At 48.5% G+C, this 19,398-nt stretch overlaps 1 protein-coding gene across 2 annotated transcripts; it reads right to left on the bottom strand.

Annotated features, from left to right (window-relative positions):
* Window positions 1-1,834: 1,834 nt before the first annotated feature.
* Window positions 1,835-19,128, bottom strand: FAM167A (family with sequence similarity 167 member A). 2 transcript variants are annotated; one of them, XM_085544273.1, is made up of 3 exons: window positions 18,972-19,128; window positions 11,722-12,217; window positions 1,835-4,334 (listed from the first exon to the last, which is right to left on the bottom strand). In XM_085544273.1, exons 2-3 carry the CDS (start codon window positions 12,091-12,093, stop codon window positions 4,296-4,298), a joined length of 411 nt encoding a protein of 136 aa, XP_085400399.1. In that variant the 5' UTR covers window positions 12,094-12,217; window positions 18,972-19,128; the 3' UTR covers window positions 1,835-4,295. The 2 variants fall into 2 exon arrangements, with proteins under 2 accessions (XP_085400399.1, XP_015715355.2); XM_015859869.3 differs by having other exon boundaries at window positions 1,835-4,338.
* Between the last annotated feature and the right edge of the window lie 270 nt (window positions 19,129-19,398).

Below are 19,398 nucleotides of genomic sequence, written 5' to 3' on the forward strand. Positions count from 1 at the left end.
AACCAGGTTCACACAGTTCAACTTTCCCACCCCAAAAAAGGTGGCTGCACCCAAAGCACTTCCTGGGCTTGGTCCCTGGCTCACATCACCCCCTAAGCCATATCTGCCCACTGACAGGACAAAACCATGCCGGGAACCATGCTGAGAATCTAAAGCTCACCATTGTCAAGCCAAATGCCACAGCCACTAAAGCTTTGGCTGGAATTACCAGTGTAGGGAAAGGGACAGGAAAGCATAACCAGCTGCTGGTCTCATGGGATAGGTATAGGCTTACTAGGATTAAGAGCTCCATCCATCTCCTCTGGTTAAAAGCTTGGTTAGGAGCTTTGCATCAGCCTTCCAATTTTAATCTGCCTGCATGACAGGCTCTCTTAAGTGCAGTCCCAGAGTGGTAAAGGACATGCAGAGCGTGCCAAGGCTGAAACCCAAGGCCAGAAGATCCTTTAGCATATCTCAGACTGAGCAGCTGCAGCCTGGGGCACAGCACTCTGCCTTCCCGCATCTCATTTTCCACCCTATAATTGGTGGATAATTGTTCTGCCTTTCTGGGGGAGTTGGAAGAAGCTGACCTTCGCAGTTCTCTGCAGAGCACTGAGAACAGCATTCCTGTTTCCCACTGAGTTGCCTCCTAAGCTATCCGGGCTGCAATCTAAAGCAGTTGGGGGAAATTCCCTTTGTCTCTCTAAGCAATCCCCATCCCAAAGAAATCTCCTAGTAGCACTTCTGGAGCAGCTCCTTCCTGCCCCCATTGTTCCAGGGGAGGAGAGACAATGATCTAAGAATGTAATGCTCTTGAAACCCCTCCAGAAAGCTGCATTTATGAGCAGTCTGTTCCAGCTGGCACAGGGAATTCATCAATGCAACAAAAACATATTGTGTAATGCCTCCTTCCTCCTCTTTTTCCCCTGGGAGGCAGCAGGCAGGATCCTGACAGGGAGGAGTGCTGGGGAAGTGACAGCGGTGTAGCACTGAGCATCTTCCACCAAAGCCTCAGGACCAGAGCATTGCAGACCTTTCCCAGTGGCTGTCCTACACATCAAGGTGCTGAGGGTGACAGAGAACACGATGGCTTGGTGTTAACAGGCAGGAATAATAACCCTTCTTATCTTTACTGGACAGAGCTGCGGCAGAGTAGTGTGGTCTCTTGTCCATTGACAGGTTGTGATGGACCATGCTGGGGAGCGTGGCCAATGGACTGTAAGCTGAAATGTGCAGAATTGATTTGTGCTGCTTCTTGATTGACTCAAAGTCAAAAAATCAAGGCAGGCCACTTATTTTTTTATGGTTTTGTTTTTTCCTTCATGCTGTAAAGCAACACAGACCTTTGAATTGGCTGCATCTAGGTGTTGGGCCTAGCTGTTATCAATGGAAGAGAAGGTTCATTAAGGTCGTTACAGGGAAAATATTTGGACTATTCACTACAGAACGATGTCTGAGAGCAAATGAGCTTCTATCTCAGCTGTTTCACATTAATATGTTTAGACCTGTAAGTAAAGTAAACACGTAACCCACTGGTGTAGGCGTAGAGATGTCCTAATGATGTGCATGGATAGAGAAACCTTGCACAAGCACACATCTTGAAAACACCAGGCTGGTTCTTTGCAGTTCAGAGCCGCAGGGACCACCTGGTGCTTCACACCATGTCTCCATCCTTCCACTGCTGTCTGCATTTGCAAAGAGACTTGTTATTGTGGAGTTGGGCGCTGCAGGAGATCACTTGTTGGGTTATTGCTGATGGTGGCTTCTAGAGGTTGGGAACCAGACAAACACTCCCCATGTATCCCTCCAGCAGAACTGGAGCCATTGAGCACAGTGAGAGACCAGAGGCGAGGAATCAATACAGACATCATTTTATAATTAAAAAAAACTTGTGCATTTCGATGAACAGCTGGCAGTCATAACCATCCCCATCCCCGCTGCACAAAATACACGCCTGCAAACCAGACGTCTGGTATTCCTAATGCCGTATATAATGACCTCCAAAGGCTGTGCTTCTACTAACCTTCTGCATTCAGATACCACATCAAAAGCCCAAAGGCAGGAACGCTCTGTATTTGATTCTAGGTGATCCTAGAGAGAGCCAGGCCCCCTCTTCCTAGGCATTATTTTCACTGATATTTGTCACTGATAATTTTGATTGAAGATGCCTCTGAAAATCTATATGAGACATCAATAGTGTTTGTTTTTTTAATTAAAAAAAGTAAACAAAGAAGAATTTCAATGAGATTTTTCTTCTTCTTTCTTTCTTTTCTTTCTTTCTTCTTTTCCTTCAAAATGTCCATGGGGAAATAAGGCTATTTTTTCTACTAGTAAACTAAATGGCATCACAGCTGGTTGTCTTGCCCAGAGGCCAAGTGTCAGTCTGACCACAAACCTATTGGTACCTGGGCTGTACAAGTTTCAACATTCAGGCACAACACTGCTTAACTTACTAGTACAGACAGAGCTCTGGTGGGAAGAAGATGCCCCAAACATCTTCTTCCTTAGCAGAAAGAAATGTCACCCTGTGAGCTACGAACTGGAGGGGAGGCATCGCTGTGGGGTTACATCCAATGGAGCCCCTGGAGGCAGGGGGTTGAAAACAGCCCCTATTCTCAGGTGGCTATGGACCCTTTCATGATGTGAGCCTGTGGGCTCACAAACACACACACAACTACTGATGCACACACACAGCTCACAGACACGGTCAGGTACAGGCAGAGGCACATCCACGTGGCCACACAGCTTCCAGCTCAGCTCTGGCTCGCATGTCCCGCTGGTGCTGCATGGAAACAGTCACATTCTCTCAGCTGCTCTGGCACAATGCAGAGAGCAGGGCTGATGGGTTGAGAAGTGTTGAAGCCTAAAGACAGCCAAACACCTTCTGGACAGACTATCTTGGTGACAAGTGTCCCAGGGCTGCTGTGGCTAGACCACTCGTGTCCCTAGCCTTGCAGCACAGTGTGCAGCAGTGTGCACAGAAAGGCAAGAAAGTACAGCATCCATCTCACACACTGCCTGGCAGGGAGGGAATCCCATGTGTCTGCTGCAGGTCTGAAGCCTGTTGATGGCAGCTTGTCGCAGCAATACTTCTCCCTTTCACTTTATGGTTGCACTTCGATGCTCATCATGCAGAAGTCCCTTTTCTCCTCTTGAATGTCCTTTCTTTGATGGATGTGTGTTGCTACAGAGAATCCAGGATTTGCTGGTGCTACTTTTGGGGGAATGTCGGCCTAAGGTGACTTCTTTGATACGGGATTTCATCGCTGTAAACTACATCCATTATCTTACCACTTTTGGAGCTAGCTGCAGGTGGCTGGCCAGGAGATCAGGAACATGTATTGCTCTGGGTATAAATTCTAGGGCACACAAGTGACTTCTGGCCACCTAGAGGCTACATAAATGTGTCCACCATCCATCCGTAATAGATACCACAGACAAAATTAAGGTAGAGTACACCGGACTCAACAGAGCAAGTCAGCAAGCACATTCTTACCACATTTTGGGATACATTTAACCCTCTGTCCCTCACATGATGAATCCTTTCTGCTGGGAACCATCTTTCCACCTGAAGCAGCCCAGATACCCCCTACCTGCCTGGGCCAGCAGAGGCAGAAGATGGAGATCTGAGGAGACATCCAGGGAAGATTGAGGCATTTTCTGAAGCTACAGCTCTAGCCTGGGAGAAGGTAAAAGAGAGGGGAAGGGGGATGTTTTTCCCTTGCTTTTTGGCTGATCTTTGAACCTCCCCTTGGACTTCTGCATACAACAAACCATACTGGAGATGCATCCACCTCTTTGTGACTGCAGGGAGAGGATAAAAGGGAGAAGGGACTTTGCAATAGAACAGGCTAAGAGCAAATGCTGGGCTCAGATGCTCTCCGTGCTTCCTGCAGGTCCTGTCTTCCCAATGGGCATCTCTGAGCCATCCTGGTGCCAGATCCTGCTGCCCTGCCCTGCCACCAAGACCAGCGATGGGTTCCCCATTTGCTTTTGATCCCTCTGCCCCTCTGAGGCCTCTCTGTGCCCAGCCATCAGGCAGAGAGAGCCCTGGTGCTGCCCAAACCTCTCTCTTTCTCCCTCATCCTTCCCACTTCAGCACAGCGAGAACCGGCGCGAGTTGATGTTCATCTTGGTGACCCCGATGAGCTTGAGAGGCGTGGAGAGGCTGAAGGAGTTGACAAGGGGGAAATCACAGAAGAGATCTGCCAGCTCGTCCCTCTCCTCCAGCTCGTACGTGGCGTCGTTGAGCATGCGCTGGTGGAGGTGGCAGGTCTGCTCGATCTTCAGCTTGTTGATGTCGCTGCGGAGGCGCATCAGCTGCCTGGCCAGCTGCTGGTCCTGCAGGCGCATTTCTGCCTGGAACACACGACAGAGGGTGGGGAGGGAAGAGGGTATCAGCAAAGGCACAGCAAATGCATTCCTCGCAGCAGTCCCTGCTGGAGGCTGCAGCAAATCATGAGAAAGGTAGCTTTGAAAGAGATGCAAAGAGCTGGGAAGGAGGCTAGGGTATTCCCTGCAATGCATCTCGGGTCAGGATGGGGAATCTTTAGCATTAGCAGTCTGTGCTTGGTCAGATTTCCAGGAGCACTGGGAAACTGGAGTTAAATCCAGCCATGCCAAGGCTGTTGAATGGGATGTCAGTCAGTGCAAGCTTCAGAGCCTCTATCTCAACCTCAAGCAAAGCCCAAATTAATTTTCCTCACAAGGCAGCAGCCACAGAGTGAGAAGTAGTAATTAGAGGTGGAAAAGACCAATTAAAAGAACCCCAGAGAACTGATCCCCAACTACTTGGCACAGGTTTCCAGACTGTGTAAATCTGTGCTGGTTCATGGCAGAAGGGAACATGGCTGTCAGCATCCCCTGTGGCTCATCTCAGTGACTGCACATAGATCTTGGGATAGGGCCTCCGTGTTTCCCATGGGAAGGAGAACATCTATCCCACGGGCTAATGGGCTCAATGTTTCAGAGGGTTTATCCTCCCCTGGCGTCTAACTCTGAAAGGTGAAAGACTTAGAAGGGGTAAAAGGAAATGGGCTTTTAATTATTATTATTATTTCAAATTTCAGCTTATAACTGAGCAGAAAATTGTCACAGGATACTGGGAGAGGCAAAGGGAGGAGATGAACACCTGGCAAGATTCACAGCAAGCATCAGCCTTCATCTGGAAGGCAGAAGCAGCAGAGTCATAAGAGCAGATGCAGAGAAGACAAACCCCACTTCTCACCCCACATCCCTCCTCTCAGAACAGCAACAAACCACAAAAGCCACAGAGAAAAGGGAGTGCTGGGAAAGAAGCCAAACAGATCAGGGTGAACCCTGTGCCTTGAATCAATCTTTAACTCTTGGAAACATGGGGGGAGCAGTACAAGCTGAAAAAACACTCAGGTAACAAGGGTTTGTCTTTATTTTTTCCTCTCAGTGTCTCCTTAGATACGTGCAGTCCTCAGCAACATCCCTGTGCATGAGATGTCATGCAGCCTCTCAGTATTTCAAGCGGGGTTGTGAGAAAGAAGGGACAGACTCTTTAGCAGGGTCTGTTGTTACAGAACAAGGATAAATGGTTTCAGACTCAAAGAGGTAAAACTTAGATTGGATATAAAGGAAAATTTTACAATAAGGTTGCTGAGGCCCTGGAACAGCTTTGGATCACTGGTTTCTTGGCTCCCCACGGTCTGAATGAGAAGTTCAGAAATAGACCCAGGCTACAAGTACATTAATATGTGAAATTGTGCGTGGCATCAAAGTCTTTCTCTCTGCTTGATTGTGAGGAAGGACCTGGCATCCTTTGAGTTGAAGTCTATCACACAGACCTAAGTGATTCACCATAGGCATTCCTCAGGAGTGGACACAGTAGGGTTTGTCCTTGGTAGGCACTGGGATGCAACCACTTTGCCTGGATCCTAACAGCATGGGCATGGGCAGGTCGTAACAGTTTGCCCCCAGGCATGAAAATAAGCTGTTTTGTTTATGGGTACAGACGATTGGAGTGAGAGGTAAATTTATTCCTGGTTAGTGGCTGGAACATGGAACTGCAGAGAGGAAAGGAGGAGGTAAAATTCACATCAGGATGCTCCGCAGGTGGCCCTGGTATTTCTACACAAGATCTTTTTGATACACAAATAGGGGATGCTGCAACCAATCTATCAACCAGGGCAGCACTGCCATTGCTTCTGTTTGTGGCACAATCCCTCCTGCTTCAGGCAATGCCTTCAAAGAGGTCAGGATTGGCCTTTAAAGCACTGCCAGTTTCACAGCAAGGTGAAGCTTCAGGAGGCTGAAAGGCTCAGAGAGAACAGCTTGGCTCTGCACAAGGTGTTTTCTGCAGCTGTTGGGAAGCCCTTTGCAATGCTCAGAGCTCAAGCCAAGAGGTGACATAAATAATGGAAGTTAATCCAAGCCAAGCAAGGCTCTTCTCCCTCCTGCACCATGGAGACACCATGAAGGACCTTTCCTGGTGCTCTCAGCCAGCAATTGGACTCCAGCTCTGTTGCCTGGAGAAGTTTCAGTTGCTTTTGTATAAATCTCACTCTGAACTTCCCTTTGAATGGCTGGCAGTGATGGGGCAATTTCCTGCCCTCTGAAAACTGCTGTTTCCTTGCACTCAGCAGAGCAACAGCACGCGGGGGGCTTTTCTTCTCCCATGTGAGTTGCAATGATAAAATGTTTATATTCATGTTTCACAATGAGCTCCGCGACTTGAGGTTTAATCAGGAAGGTGATCACGGATGTTGTTGGACTAACCTTTGGTCAGCGTTTCTTGTCAGTTCATCAAGCTACGTTAAGAAATGTCAACAAATGCTTTCTTGAAAGGTTTTGATGAACGTGGGATAAGGAAAATATGAAAAAGGTTTAAAAATTAATTAAGAGGTCTTTGTGGAAAGGCAGGAACGAAAACTGCAATGTTCTGGGATTCAGTGGGGAAGCAGGGCAAGAGATGTCAGATATGCTGATATCCCAGGGAGGAAAAGTCCTTTTTTGCCCTCCGGGAACACAAAGAGGATGGATGAAGAACAGCGTCTTGTAATGACTTACTAAAGGAGATTACCACAAGGAGATATAGGATTTGCCATGTCTGAGGAGGTGATGATGGACAGGATTAGGCAGTCCACAGGAAAGTGATGTGCTTTGTTCATAAACATCCAAAATCTGGATCAGAACCCAGAAATCCCAGTTCTCCTTCCCTTTCCTTCAAGCTTCTCATGAGTACCAGAGACATGTAAGCTGTCCCACACCAAGGACCAAACCTTCACTAGAAATCCTCTTTCCAAGTGGAGAACTGCTAGATCAGCAAGCTCCAAAAGCTTCCTGGAAAGACTTAATGGGATTACAGGGGCTTCATCACAGCTAGCTGTGGGTTTTTGGTTTACACAGCTCACCCACAGGGACAGCTACTATAATGCAACTCAATGGGACAACAACGGATCCCACACACTCTGCAGTGTCCCATTGGAATTCACAGGGCAGACCCAACAGCAGCCGTGCATCATTTCCAAGTCTTGCATGCCAAGCGCAGAGGCAATCTCACGTACTTCTTGCTTGCACAAACCACTTTTTAACATCATCCCCTGCCTCTTTCTGGCCCAGCTCCAGCAGGCAAAGAGCTGTGTGGGTCTGTGAGTGGGAACCAAACTCAAGTCCTTCCTGGCAGAGGACTGGCTGTAACCAGCAGACTGAATCACAGAACCACAGATGTCTGAATGAGGGAGTCTTAGGAAGGATTTTCTGTTTGAGTTGGACCTCAGAGTCTTCCAGGAATGTTTAAAGTGAGGGAGGAAGGGAATATTCTGCATGTGGCCTTGCCTGTTGCCCAGTCTAGGTGGCTTATCCCAAATATTCAGGTGTAGCTCAGGATGCAGCCTAGGTTTGTCTCCAAGTTTGTCTCTAACCATGGGCTGTCTGTGTGGTTGCAGTAAGACTGTTAATTGCCATCAGTCCACCTCCTACCCTGCTGCTATGGAAGGAAATAAGAGCAGAGGACATCCCAGGGCATGGAGGTGTCGTGGAGCTCCTTGGGACCTCTTCCCAAGACAGAAGTGTCCCATGTTCCCAACCTGTGGTCTGTGAAGCTCAAGGTCATGATCAGTGGAGAAGTTGTTGCTTCCATGGATCCAAAAGATCAAAAGAAAATGAAAGCTGAAGTGGTGCCTTCCTAACTGGGTGCAACCACTCGGAACTGAGCACAGGCCAGTTGTTAGACCCTTGCCAAAACACTTCAGAGAAATTGCTTTGGTCTGTGTTTAGATTAGGGGCTTCATCTTCTAAGGTACTCAGATTACACCCTGCTGTGGCTAATTTTGGATGCTCACGTCCTTGTGGTGCAGTCCATAGTCTGAAACAAGGCACCTGATCATTGTTTCAGCAGTGAAGCTCAAGGTGACACTTTTGGTGTCACCCTGTTGTCTAAAATCTCTTTTAAAAGCTCTTCTTCAACTAATATTGATGTCAAAACTCAGAGTAATATCTGGACCATGTTGTCAAGTCTTATTGCTCCTGACGGGGAAGGCAAATTGATCTGAAATGGAGACGCTGATAGTCTTTAAGGTCTATGCCGCCCTTGTTGGCTGTTTTATTAGGGTCAAATGATATTTGGTCAATCCACTGGAAGAAATCCGTTGGGAATTCAGCCGCTCTCAGGCTTCATCCTCCACCAGTCCAGTCACCTCTGCACACCAGCATGGTTTTTCTTTGTGTCCGACCAGCAAGACATTGGTCATAGAATGGTTTGAGTTGGAAGGGACCCTTCAAGGCCATGTTTCCCACTGCCTGCACTGAACAGGGACACCCACAGCTCCATCAGTGCTCAGAGCCCATCCAGCCTGACCTTGGCTGTGTGCAGGGATGGGGTACCACCACTTCTCTGAGCAACCTGTGCTAGTGCCTCACCACCCTTATTGTAAACAGCTTCTTCCTTACATCCAATATAAATCTCCCCTCCCTTAATTTTAAACCATTTCAGCATTGATGAAAAGCAGACACATTTGACATAGGAAAGGCAAAGAGAGGAGAGAAGAGACAGGAGGCAGGAAGGGAGCCGTTCCAGCCTTCAGGCAGTTCAACACATGCTGAGTACTGCAATTTGCTCGTACACCTACACAGAGCCTCTCAGTGCAAAAACAAGAGCAGGAATTTGCATGTCCGAATAAATCAGCTTCTCAGGGCCAGATTCCCAGCAGGTGCCAGCTGACGGGGCTGGCTGGAGCTCAGTGAGCCTATTCGGTCCTATACACCAGGGCCAGATCTTCATGTGCAAATGGCAGAATTGGGCACTGAGATGGGTCACCTGGGGGGAAAGTCCAAGAGCAGCAGATGCTCAGTAAGACCTTGGGTTTGTCCCTTACTTTGCTTTTGAATGGGAGGAGCCTGAACCTGCACGAACCTGAACTTGAGCAGATTCTGGACACATGGATGCAAATTCCGTGCAGCATGAGATGACCCCCTTTTTGTGAACTGGGAGTAATGCTTCAGATTTAGCAGGTAGCTTTAATTCTTATGGCCTATTCTTTAGCATCGTGCCTAAGTGGATATCTGGGTATACACATTAAATTCACTTTGATTCCAGAACTGGGTGATCTAATACAAACTGCTTGTTGGGAGCATGTGTAAACTCCTGAAGCTCTAGCTGGTTGGCAGGGTGCTAAGTGGTACAAGCCAGAACCATGCTGGGGCCATGCTAATGAACCAACCCTGCCTAAATGTGCTGGTAGCTGTGATAGGATTGCACAGCATGAGCGATGGAGATGTACATCCTGCACTGCTGCATTCCATTAAGAGCACAGGCTGGTGGTCTATTTATTTTCTGGACATGCAGCAGCTTTTGCCCTTCCATTGGGTAGATGAATCCTACATACACTAATTTGCCCTCTCTTGGAGGATGGCATAGACTGGGGAGAATTCATCCTGTGATGGGAGGAAGTGTGGCAGAAGCAGATTTCACCCCAGCTATGACTACTGGATCATTTTTGGATGCTCTTCAAAAAGTTGCCCAGATACTCACATTGGCTCTATCTGTAATGGTAGAGCAAGGAAAGCCAGAGCACAGCACAGGCACCGAGCCCTGGCCTCCTTCCTTTTTCATCTCTTAGATTAAGGAAGACTGGAAGGATTTATTTCCTACTTAGGGTGACCATAACAAATGGATGGGTATTGGAGCCCTTTCTGGCTTTTCTGGTCTTGGATCCTAGTCCCTGATCTAGTGGTTGGCAACTCTGCCCACAGCAGGGGCTTGGAAGTAGATGATCTTTGAGGTCCTTTCCAAGCCAAGCCATTCTACGATACTATGATTCTATGATTCTAGGATTCTAGGATTCCATAATCCTGCCTTAAGTAGATGTAGAGGCTGAAGCAACCATATCCAAGCTCTCAGCCTTCTTGTTTGCTTAACTATCATGAAACGGAGGTAAGCAAGGAAAAATCCAGGTTGTGATGAACGGAAGCTTGTTAATTTACCAAAATAAAATGAAATAAAATAAAATAAAATATATCTTTTTACTCTTGAGATGTAATGTGAAATGTGACTTTTTGTTCCAGTACTCTGTGAAATGATGGCCTCGCTGGCAGCTCTGGCCAACAGCAGTGCCTCCAACATAGCTGTTCAGCTGTGTGGTCAGTCAAATACGTGCTCTCTCTTCTGGGGAAATTGTTCTAAATTACATGAGTCACGTCCAAATCCAGCAAAGACTGGTATAATTAAGGCAGAAGAAAATGGAAAGTGAGGAAGAATTAGGGTTTACTTTGCCCTTTTTCTTCTTCAATTTCATCTTCAGATTTTCATCAGATGATGTTTAATGTACCACACCCCAGCCTAAAGGGTAGAATTGGACTCTAAGACAATTTATAGTTTTGGCAGAAGACCAAAGAACAAAGCAAACTCTTTAAACACTGCAGCTCTAAGGAGAAATCTGTCCCTTACTACCCTCAGGCATTTTGAGACTTGGGTTTTACATCTAGTCCTCTGTGACTGGGAGAATTCATCACAGATGCAAGCATGGACCTGTGTTTAGGGCTGAGATTAGAGACGATGTTCTCTCCAGAGCACTGAGTGGTTTTAGAATCATAGAACCATAGAATCAGACCCCCAAGAACATCCAGTCCAATCTCAATCCATACCTACCATGCCCACTGACCATGTCCCTCAGTGCCACATCTCTCTACTTCTTCAGCACTTCCAAGGTTGGGGACCCCAGCACCTCCCTGGGCAGCCTGTGCCAGTGAAGCACCACTCTTCTAGGGAAGAAATTGTTTCTAACATTCAACCTGGGCCTCCCCTGGTGCAACTTAAGGCCATCACCTCTCATCCCAAAAGGATGAGATCAACTCAGAACACTTTTGTTATATTCCAGGATTCCTGAAGTTCTGCTCTTGTCTTCCAACATCCCCATCAGAGAAGGGCTATTGCACCAGCCACATCCCTGTGCTCATGGTGTCATATCTTCTGTATTGATATGAGTGTTGATTAGAGAAGCAGAAGAAGCAAACTGCTGAAAATCTCAACTAATAAAAGCTACAGAATTCCCTGAGCCTTTGGGATCCCAGCAAGGACACTGAGTTGGGTCCAGCTTCTTCTTTGAGGCAACAAGATGCTGCCATTCACCTTTCCCTTCCCCACACCCCCCCATAGCAGGTTGCAGTGACTGCCTTTCCACCAGGTGCTGAAGGCAGGTGGGAAAAAGGAGCTATTCATTTCGTTCATTTTTCTCTTGAAAAAAGAGTGCTATCTATCTGGGACAGGAAACCACTTACCAGTTCCTTCCTGAGCCACGTCAAAGCTTCATCAATGCTCTCAAAGTCGCCTATTTTCCCTGAGGTAAGTGTCACCTTGTCCTGGGCAGGGCTCCCGTTGAGATGCAGCTGCACCTTTCTCATAGGGACAGTGTCCTCTGTGTCCTTTTTGGCCTCATTCCCCTCCTCATCCCCCTCGGGTTGGGGGCTCTTCCATGCCTGCTCCTCCAGCTTCGCCTTCCACTCCAGGTAGGATGGACGTCTTGTTTCCAGCCTCAGCTTCTCAGTCAAGGCCTTTAGGCTCCTTAGGTGATCATCAGGAGGAACAGCACTTCCAGTGCCAGCATCTGTTCTGTCCAGGGCCTCTTCTATCTGGATTTTAGGTAGGGACATTCTCCCTGGGGGTCAAACTGCATGTGGTGGGATTCCAAGGGTCGGAGGTGGGGTGGGATGCCCTGATGGTCAGCTCTTGGATGACAGCTCCTGCTCAAGCCCCACGCCAAACCTGGGTGAACACCTAGAAGAAAAGCAGAGGATTGTTTTCTACTTCTAGAAGGAAAAGGGAGCAAGAAGGGAGAGATACCTATTGCAGAGCATTGGCACTGGGAAAGGCACAGTGCCAAGGTGCGTTACCTCATCTCAGCTATCTGCTTTTGGGGCAGGAACAGACAGGCTCCAGCCTTTAGTGGAGCTCTGGTTACTTACATCTCCAGTCTTAAAGGGGCTTTGAAAAGGTTTTCAGTGAGGTCAGGACACATCCACATGCCTTTCTATGGCCGAATCATACTGCCCAGTATCCTCTGGAGGCAGCAGTGGCTATTGCTGGGTGATGGGGTGTCCTGCTTGGCAATCCTATTTCTTTTCACTTATGCAAGACAGGAACAGATAAAGTAAGGCAATGCAAACTTCTCCCAGGAGCTGGAGCCAAAAGGAGAGCTGGAAAAGTGTCTTCACTTGTTAATTTGTTTACTTATTTCTTTATTTTCTCACCCAGTTTCACAGATTTAGGTTTATATTTAGGCTTCCTAAGGATACCCACCTCCAGCTGTGGGAATCAGATTCCACCCATCCAGTGAGCCTGGAGCAGGATTGTGGCCCCCAGCCAGTTTTGGGAGTAACTGGGACACTGGTGTGTCTGGGCTCAGATGTTTGCTCTCAGGGAAATTTGGACTTGTGGTTTCCATCTCTGTCCCCAGCCTACCAATTGGAAATGGTCCATCACCCATGCTAACTTCTGAACTGCGACTCCGTAGTGTTTGGGAGAGGGTCAGCTAGCTTGGGCCAAAGCCAGGACATGAATACCTCTGTGGGAGTTAAGCACAGGCAGCTGCTGCATGCATTTCAGGTGGGATCAGATAAGAGACTTTCTCAAGGTCATATATATTCATCTGCAGCTGAGCTAGGAATAGATCCAGAGCTCTCGTCTACATGTCAAACACAGAACAAAATACTTTCTGCCTGCCTGGTAACATGTCCAGAAAGACCAGCCAGGACGTATGCAGTTTCTAGCTGGATGCACTCAAACACAGCCATAGGAGTTACCCAGCCATTCTCCTCCCTGCTATGTATGCCCACAAAGACGTGTGCAGCTCTGAAACCCAGACCATAATTATGCCTCTCGAACCTTTTCAGTAAGAAGATTCGATTTAAAATAAACACCAACAGCGAGCAAGATTTATCCCACAATTGCGTGGAGGCACATGGGCTGAATGAGTAGTTGATAATATACACACAGACAGACTGGGGGTGGAGAATTACTCATGTTGTGGTCTTGTTCCTGCTCCTATTTATGTTAATGAGGGTTTTACGGTGAGTGGGAGCAAGCCCAGATACTACACCAGTCTGAAGCCAAGAGCTCTCATGCCTGGAGCTGCACGATTTTCTTTCTTCTGCTGAAAAATAACTACAGGGAGGGGCAATAAGAAGGCTGCTCATTCAGGGGGTGAGGACATGCACCAACCTGTGCACCGAGCTGAGAGCACACTGACAAATTTTGCTCCAGCACTGCATTCTAGCCCATCAAATTCAATAAAGGGTATCACCTAATGAGTTCAGAGACCTTAACCAGGTTTGGATGGGGTCCTGGGCAGATTGATTAAGTACCAGATCTGCAGGTTGGTGGCCCTACCTGTGGCAGGGGGGTTGGAGCATGATGATCCTTGGGGTTCCTTCCAACTCAAGCCAGTCTATGATTCTATGATGGCATTAAGTAACCAAGTGTTTTTGCCTCTGGTGGGATGCAGATCGCTAGCTGTGGCTACATCCAGCTGTCAAAAGCTGAACATGCCGGGCTGCTGGATTTGGTGCTCCTTAACAGAGATAATATTCTTACTGTAAGGCTGATGTTGTCAAACATCACAAGATGAAAGCAGAGTCTCCACAAACTCTTTCATACTGTGTCTCCAGCTCAAACCAGCAACTTGTGTTGCCTGCTGAGGGATTGGATACTCCTGCACTATTCCAGCCCATCCTACATCTCCCACGTGCAATCTGAAACTTCTCATCATTCAGTGCACAGACCCCAGACTGGCACATCTGTCCTCCAGCTTCTCCAAACTGAAAAACAGAAAGGATCTGCTTCAAATTTCATATCGATATCTCAGACTTGGGTGAAAGATGTGCTGCAGAAAGAGAGCTCTGAAATTGGTACGTGTGTGAATAATGTCTGTGTGTAATCCAAACCTGCCCGCTGCCCCAGAGTTAGTTAATTCCCAGCAACAAACCTGGCCTCCAGGCTCACTTTCCTCATAAGAAAAAGAACTGGAGTGGTTAACCCTTGATTTGTCTTCTTTAGCACAGCTGTTCTCTGTTGGTTCATGCCATTCCAAATTAGGGGTATGTAAGCTATCAGTCCTGAATGTACAGTACACATCAGTTCACCAGGTCAACAGAATGCCTTTCGTTTCCTTGTTGGGTCAGGCTTCCATGGAAAAGTCAGCTTCATTGACCCACTTGGCAAGCTGCAATGCAAAGGGATTAGCAGTAGCATGTAAACAGGATGGAAAAATAACAGGACTGTCATCTGGATGGGGTGTGAAGTCCCATCATGCCGAGAATCACTGAGAAAGCATGCCCTCAGGCTTGGCTTTTACACCTTTGCAAGTCAGCAGAGCAAACCCTTCCCTCTCCCACACCTGACACACCTCTTGAAGTCCTGTACTCAGTCATTTACAAGTCCATTGGCACCACTGGCCTCTATGTCTCACTATAGAAATTCCTCTATCCCCAAAGCAGATGCAGCAGACCTGTCCCCACCATGCACTCTCAGGCATCCTTATACCCATCCAATGAGAGAACCATGCGATCCCTTGATGAGATCAGGTAGGAAGTAGGAGGTGGACTGGAGTGGAGGATGATCTTTGCTTTATCTCACTTGTGGTGGAAAACAACACAATTCAGGTGCTGTTTATGGTTAAAAGGGAGACTGCGTGAAGTGGTGATGCTACACCCTGTGGGAGTTTTATGTGCCTGAGAAGTTTTACACATCTCTGCCTTCCCATCAGCTCTCCATGCCCTGCTCTGCAATGAATGTGAGGCTTTCAGGAAGCAGCATTGCTTGCACATTTACAACCTGCTCAATTCAGAGCCATAAATTAGGGCATGCAGTGCTTTGGAAGGTCACATGTCAGGGAGGTCTAGGGGAAGAAAGAAGAAAAAGAAGGAGAAATAGGATAAAAATTGGAGGAAAAAAGCAGAATAAATAAAGCCATCAGTTACAATGGGCACGGGGAAAAAATATTCTGCACCTTTCACTACTCCTGATGGACGTCAACTTGCAGTAATACCATTTTTTATTGCAGAAGAGCAGCAGTGATTTTAAGAATCTACATGACTTTGCTTATCTCCTTTGAGAATAAAAACACAGCTCAGTGTGTGACAAAGCTCATGCCGAGAGAAGCCCTTTAGCTGGATGAGGAAGTGCCATCAAGGACCATGGATAACACTTCTGGCATGTGGCAAACAAGGTTTGGACACAAGTGTGTGGCCTTCAGGAGCCAAACTTGGAGGACCTTCAGGGATATATAGAACATCTTCAGGTGTCTCAGTCCCATCTGGGTGTCTGTACTCTGACTGTTATCAGAGTAAGGATGCCCTGTATGGTGTTTAGGATGAGGTCCTCAGACCACTGGCAGCCATTTACTCTTGTATGGGTGTCACTTTATGAGCCACACAACCAGCCCTTCACTCTAAGAAAGACAACCCTATGTGGAAATTCCACCTACCAACACCATCCTTGGTGGGTGATGAAACCTTACAAAGAATAGAGCAGAAGGAGGGGAGCAGAGCTGGCTGTTGGGGTAGAGCAAAAAGTTGGGGATGTCTGACCTGTAATCTGCAGCAGATTGGCAGTGGGATGGTGAAGGGGATGCCTTCTTTGCCTGTCCTGAAGTGACCTCCAGCCACCCTCCTCCCAGCAGAAGATGCCTGCAGCCCAAATATCATCCTGATCCTGAAGCCTGCAAACGGCCAAGCTGGGCATCATGAACATGAGTGCAGCTCCAGGTCTGATGAATCCCCCACACTTGCAGAGATATCAGTATTACCTGTGGCCCTTCTCACACATGGACCCACCTCTAATCTAATGCATGACAGAAGCTCAGCTTTCTGTCCCTGAGCTGACTGAGGGTTGAGAGATGTGATCTCAGAGCTGCATCATGCTGTGTCTGGAATACTGACTTAATAGGGTTACTGACTTAAATGAATGTTCCCATGCATTTATGGCTGTGAACGATGCCCCCAAACACCCTCAGGTAGCTCATATGCTCAGGACAGCAACCCATCCTGCTCCTTCAGCCCTTGGGGTGCAGTTGTGGCATTTGCAAATACATGGGAGCAGGAGGGAAGGACTGGGCTTTTCATGTCATGTGTGGCCTGAGGCAGGGTGAGGATTCACCCCAGCACCTCCTGCCCAAACAGCCCCCCAAAATTGGCCCAGGTGCAACAGAGGAGAGAGAGCAGTGGGGGACTGCAGCCAATCCTGACAAGTGGACAATATTAAGAAGAGGGGACCACTTCTCCCTCTGGCATTCCTTTCCAGGCTCAATGGTAGTGTCAGAAGTACCTCTGTTCCTTCATCCCCATCTACCTCTGAGCCCACTCCTTGCACAAATCATAGCAGGCTGCTTTTGAAGCAGCAGGATGGAGGCTGCCTCTGTTGGGTCCTTGGCAGCCCCACCTTCTGAGCAGCCCAGTTCCCCTCCATCAGCAGATTTCCAGTGGTTGGGTGGAAACCCAGCATGAAAATGGCCCAGGCTTTGCCAGATGTTTGGCATTCCTGCAAACCAGTCCTCTGGTGATGAGTGAGAGCCGTCTGCAGACCAGGAAGGCTTCATAGAAAGTGGATGGAGGGCAATTCTGCCTCTCAGCCCACCGCATAAAGCAAGGTATTATTGTTATTAGAAGGAAAGGGGGTTAGGCTGCAGAAGGAAAAGCAACTTTGCATCCCCTTGGTAAAAATACTCCATCCACAACAGCCATCTTCTAGCACAGACTAGCTAAGTGTCGCCCCTCCAGGCACTGCCCCAGGGTCCCAGCAGGACTTGGGACCTACCCTGGCTCCCCAAGGGGCCCCTGAAGGACCAGGGGGTGGTTTGGCAGAGCTCCTTCCTTCTCTTGTTTTCCCCACTTGCCCCCTTACCCTGCTGGGTTTCACCCACAAGAAGAGCAGGGCAGGGACCTCTGTGCCAGCGCAGCCAGGGTTCCTTGGGAACGAGCTGGATCAGGCTGAGAAATGCTCCCTTCCCAGGGGGCTGCCACACGGAGTTATTTTTCCCTCAATGCAGCATGAAGGAGAAGTGTACATTCCTGGTAAGAAACAACAAACCTTTCTCCTGCCTTCATTCTGCCTCACACTGAGCTTCCCCTGCAGAAACAAGCACCAGAGCAGCCCCTGTTCCAGCTCCAAATTAAAGCGATCAGGGGCAGCATCAGCCCCCACGACCCCCTAATCCCCTCTACACGCTGCCTGTCCCATCCAATTACCGCCTCAGCAGCAAGGAGCACTGCTCTCAGACCTGCTCCTCCCCAGCATTTCTAGCGCTGATCCTCACGTTACTGTTCAATATCTCATTTAAAGCAGGTTGCTCACAAACAGACCCTTGCTCCCTCCCCTCCAAAAGGCTGAATTACTCTCAGACTGATATTTCTAAATATATACATATACATATATATATATATATATATATATATTTCCTGCAGTGTTTCAGATACATTTTTCAAACCTGAATGGCTGCGGGGCTGTTGTGAGCTCCTTCCCTTTCTGTTTTATTTGTGCACCATTCGGATCCCATGGAATCGGCACGGGGATGCAGAGGGGACACGCCATGCAAATAACAACCATGGAACCAAAACGATAGCTGGGGGAGGGAAACCCACAGCTCGTTCCCACTGAGAAGTGGGGAATCCATCGGATATGGGCAGACAAAGCCAGACACAGCCCCTCACTGCTGACAAGGCGCTTGGTTTTCATTCATTTTCCCCCTCTTTCCACCGAGGTTTCCAATGTGGGAAAGCTCAGAGGGGCAAAGCAGCAGTGAATAATGCAGGGAGCATGGTGGGGAAATAGGGAGGGGTCCTCCAGCTCTACACTGGGGCTGGGATCAGGGTGCTTTTGTGTCAGGGCTCAGGCTGATCATTCATGTTAGCAATTAGCCCCGAGCTGTTATAGAGGGCTCTGTAGAAGTTCTGGGTGATTTTGGGGGTTGTTGTTTTTTTTTTCTCAGTCAGATCTACAAGGGTCAGCCCTCAGCAGGTGGAAACCCACCCTGCTCAGCGCCGTGCCTGCCTCAGAACCCGCAGGTAGTGCCACCCTGCGAGGTGAGCAGGCTCCATCCCATGATGTCTGCGCTGCACAAACACCTCCGGGGCTCTTGCAGATCAGGAGGGGATGGAGGGAGCAACAGGTGATCATCCCGAGCAGGGGACAGACTCTTCTGTTACACCACAGCCGGTGGAGAAAGATTCTCCCCCTGCTCCCTGGGAGGTGGTGGCTGCCCCTCATGTATCCCCAGCTGCGAGCAAAATCCCCGCTGCAAAGAGGGGTGCAAGCCCTGCAGTGATTTCCACCCATCCCAACCATTGGGGTGCCACCAGTCTGGATGTTTCCAAGCGATTTTGGCCAAGCTGGAATGAGAGGAATGAGTCCCCAGCTCCACAATGGGGGGGGTCCCCACTGCCCCCACCCCAACACTCTCTCCCCAAGGACCTGCTCCTTGCCGAGCCCTATTTCCACAGCTCCCACACCAGGTATCCCCTTCCCGACCCCAACTCACCAGGGAGGGACTCAGCAGGAGCGCTGCACGGACATCTTGGCTCCCTCCTTCCTCCGCGGGGCTCCAACTTGGTATTTGCAGAGCGATGTCACCAGCGCCTTCAGGAGACTGGCTCATCCTCCTCCCTGTCTCGCTTCAGAAATCTCTGTGTGTGTGTTGTGTTTTTTTTTTTCCTTCTTAATTTAAGGGACTTTTTTTTTTTTTTTTTTCCAGTGGTTGCGTCAGGCCTGTTGCCTGGAGACAGGCGAGCTATTCCAGTTTGAGCTTTTCAGTCCAGATTTCCTGTCTCTCTTTCATTCATACCACCAAGCCCCGAACCTACCTCCCACCAAGCAATAACCCTGGAGAGACCTGAAAGGGAGGAGCCGTATCGCCCGGGTCCTAGACATCCTCCTTCCAGGCAGGAGGGTTAGGGATGCTACTGGCA

The sequence above is a fragment of the Coturnix japonica genome, chromosome 3 (assembly GCF_054131305.1).
Source record: "Coturnix japonica strain WE chromosome 3, WE-NBRP24, whole genome shotgun sequence".
Taxonomy (NCBI): Eukaryota; Metazoa; Chordata; class Aves; order Galliformes; family Phasianidae; genus Coturnix; species Coturnix japonica.

Bases quoted from the DNA above. Each gene is read 5' to 3' on its own strand.
- FAM167A (XM_015859869.3), bottom strand. From the start codon at position 12,093: ATGTCCCTACCTAAAATCCAGATAGAAGAGGCCCTGGACAGAACAGAT. The intron at 4,339-11,721 runs GTAAGTGGTTTC...CGTGTGTTCCAG, and splicing joins CGTGGCTCAGGAAGGAACTG to GCAGAAATGCGCCTGCAGGA.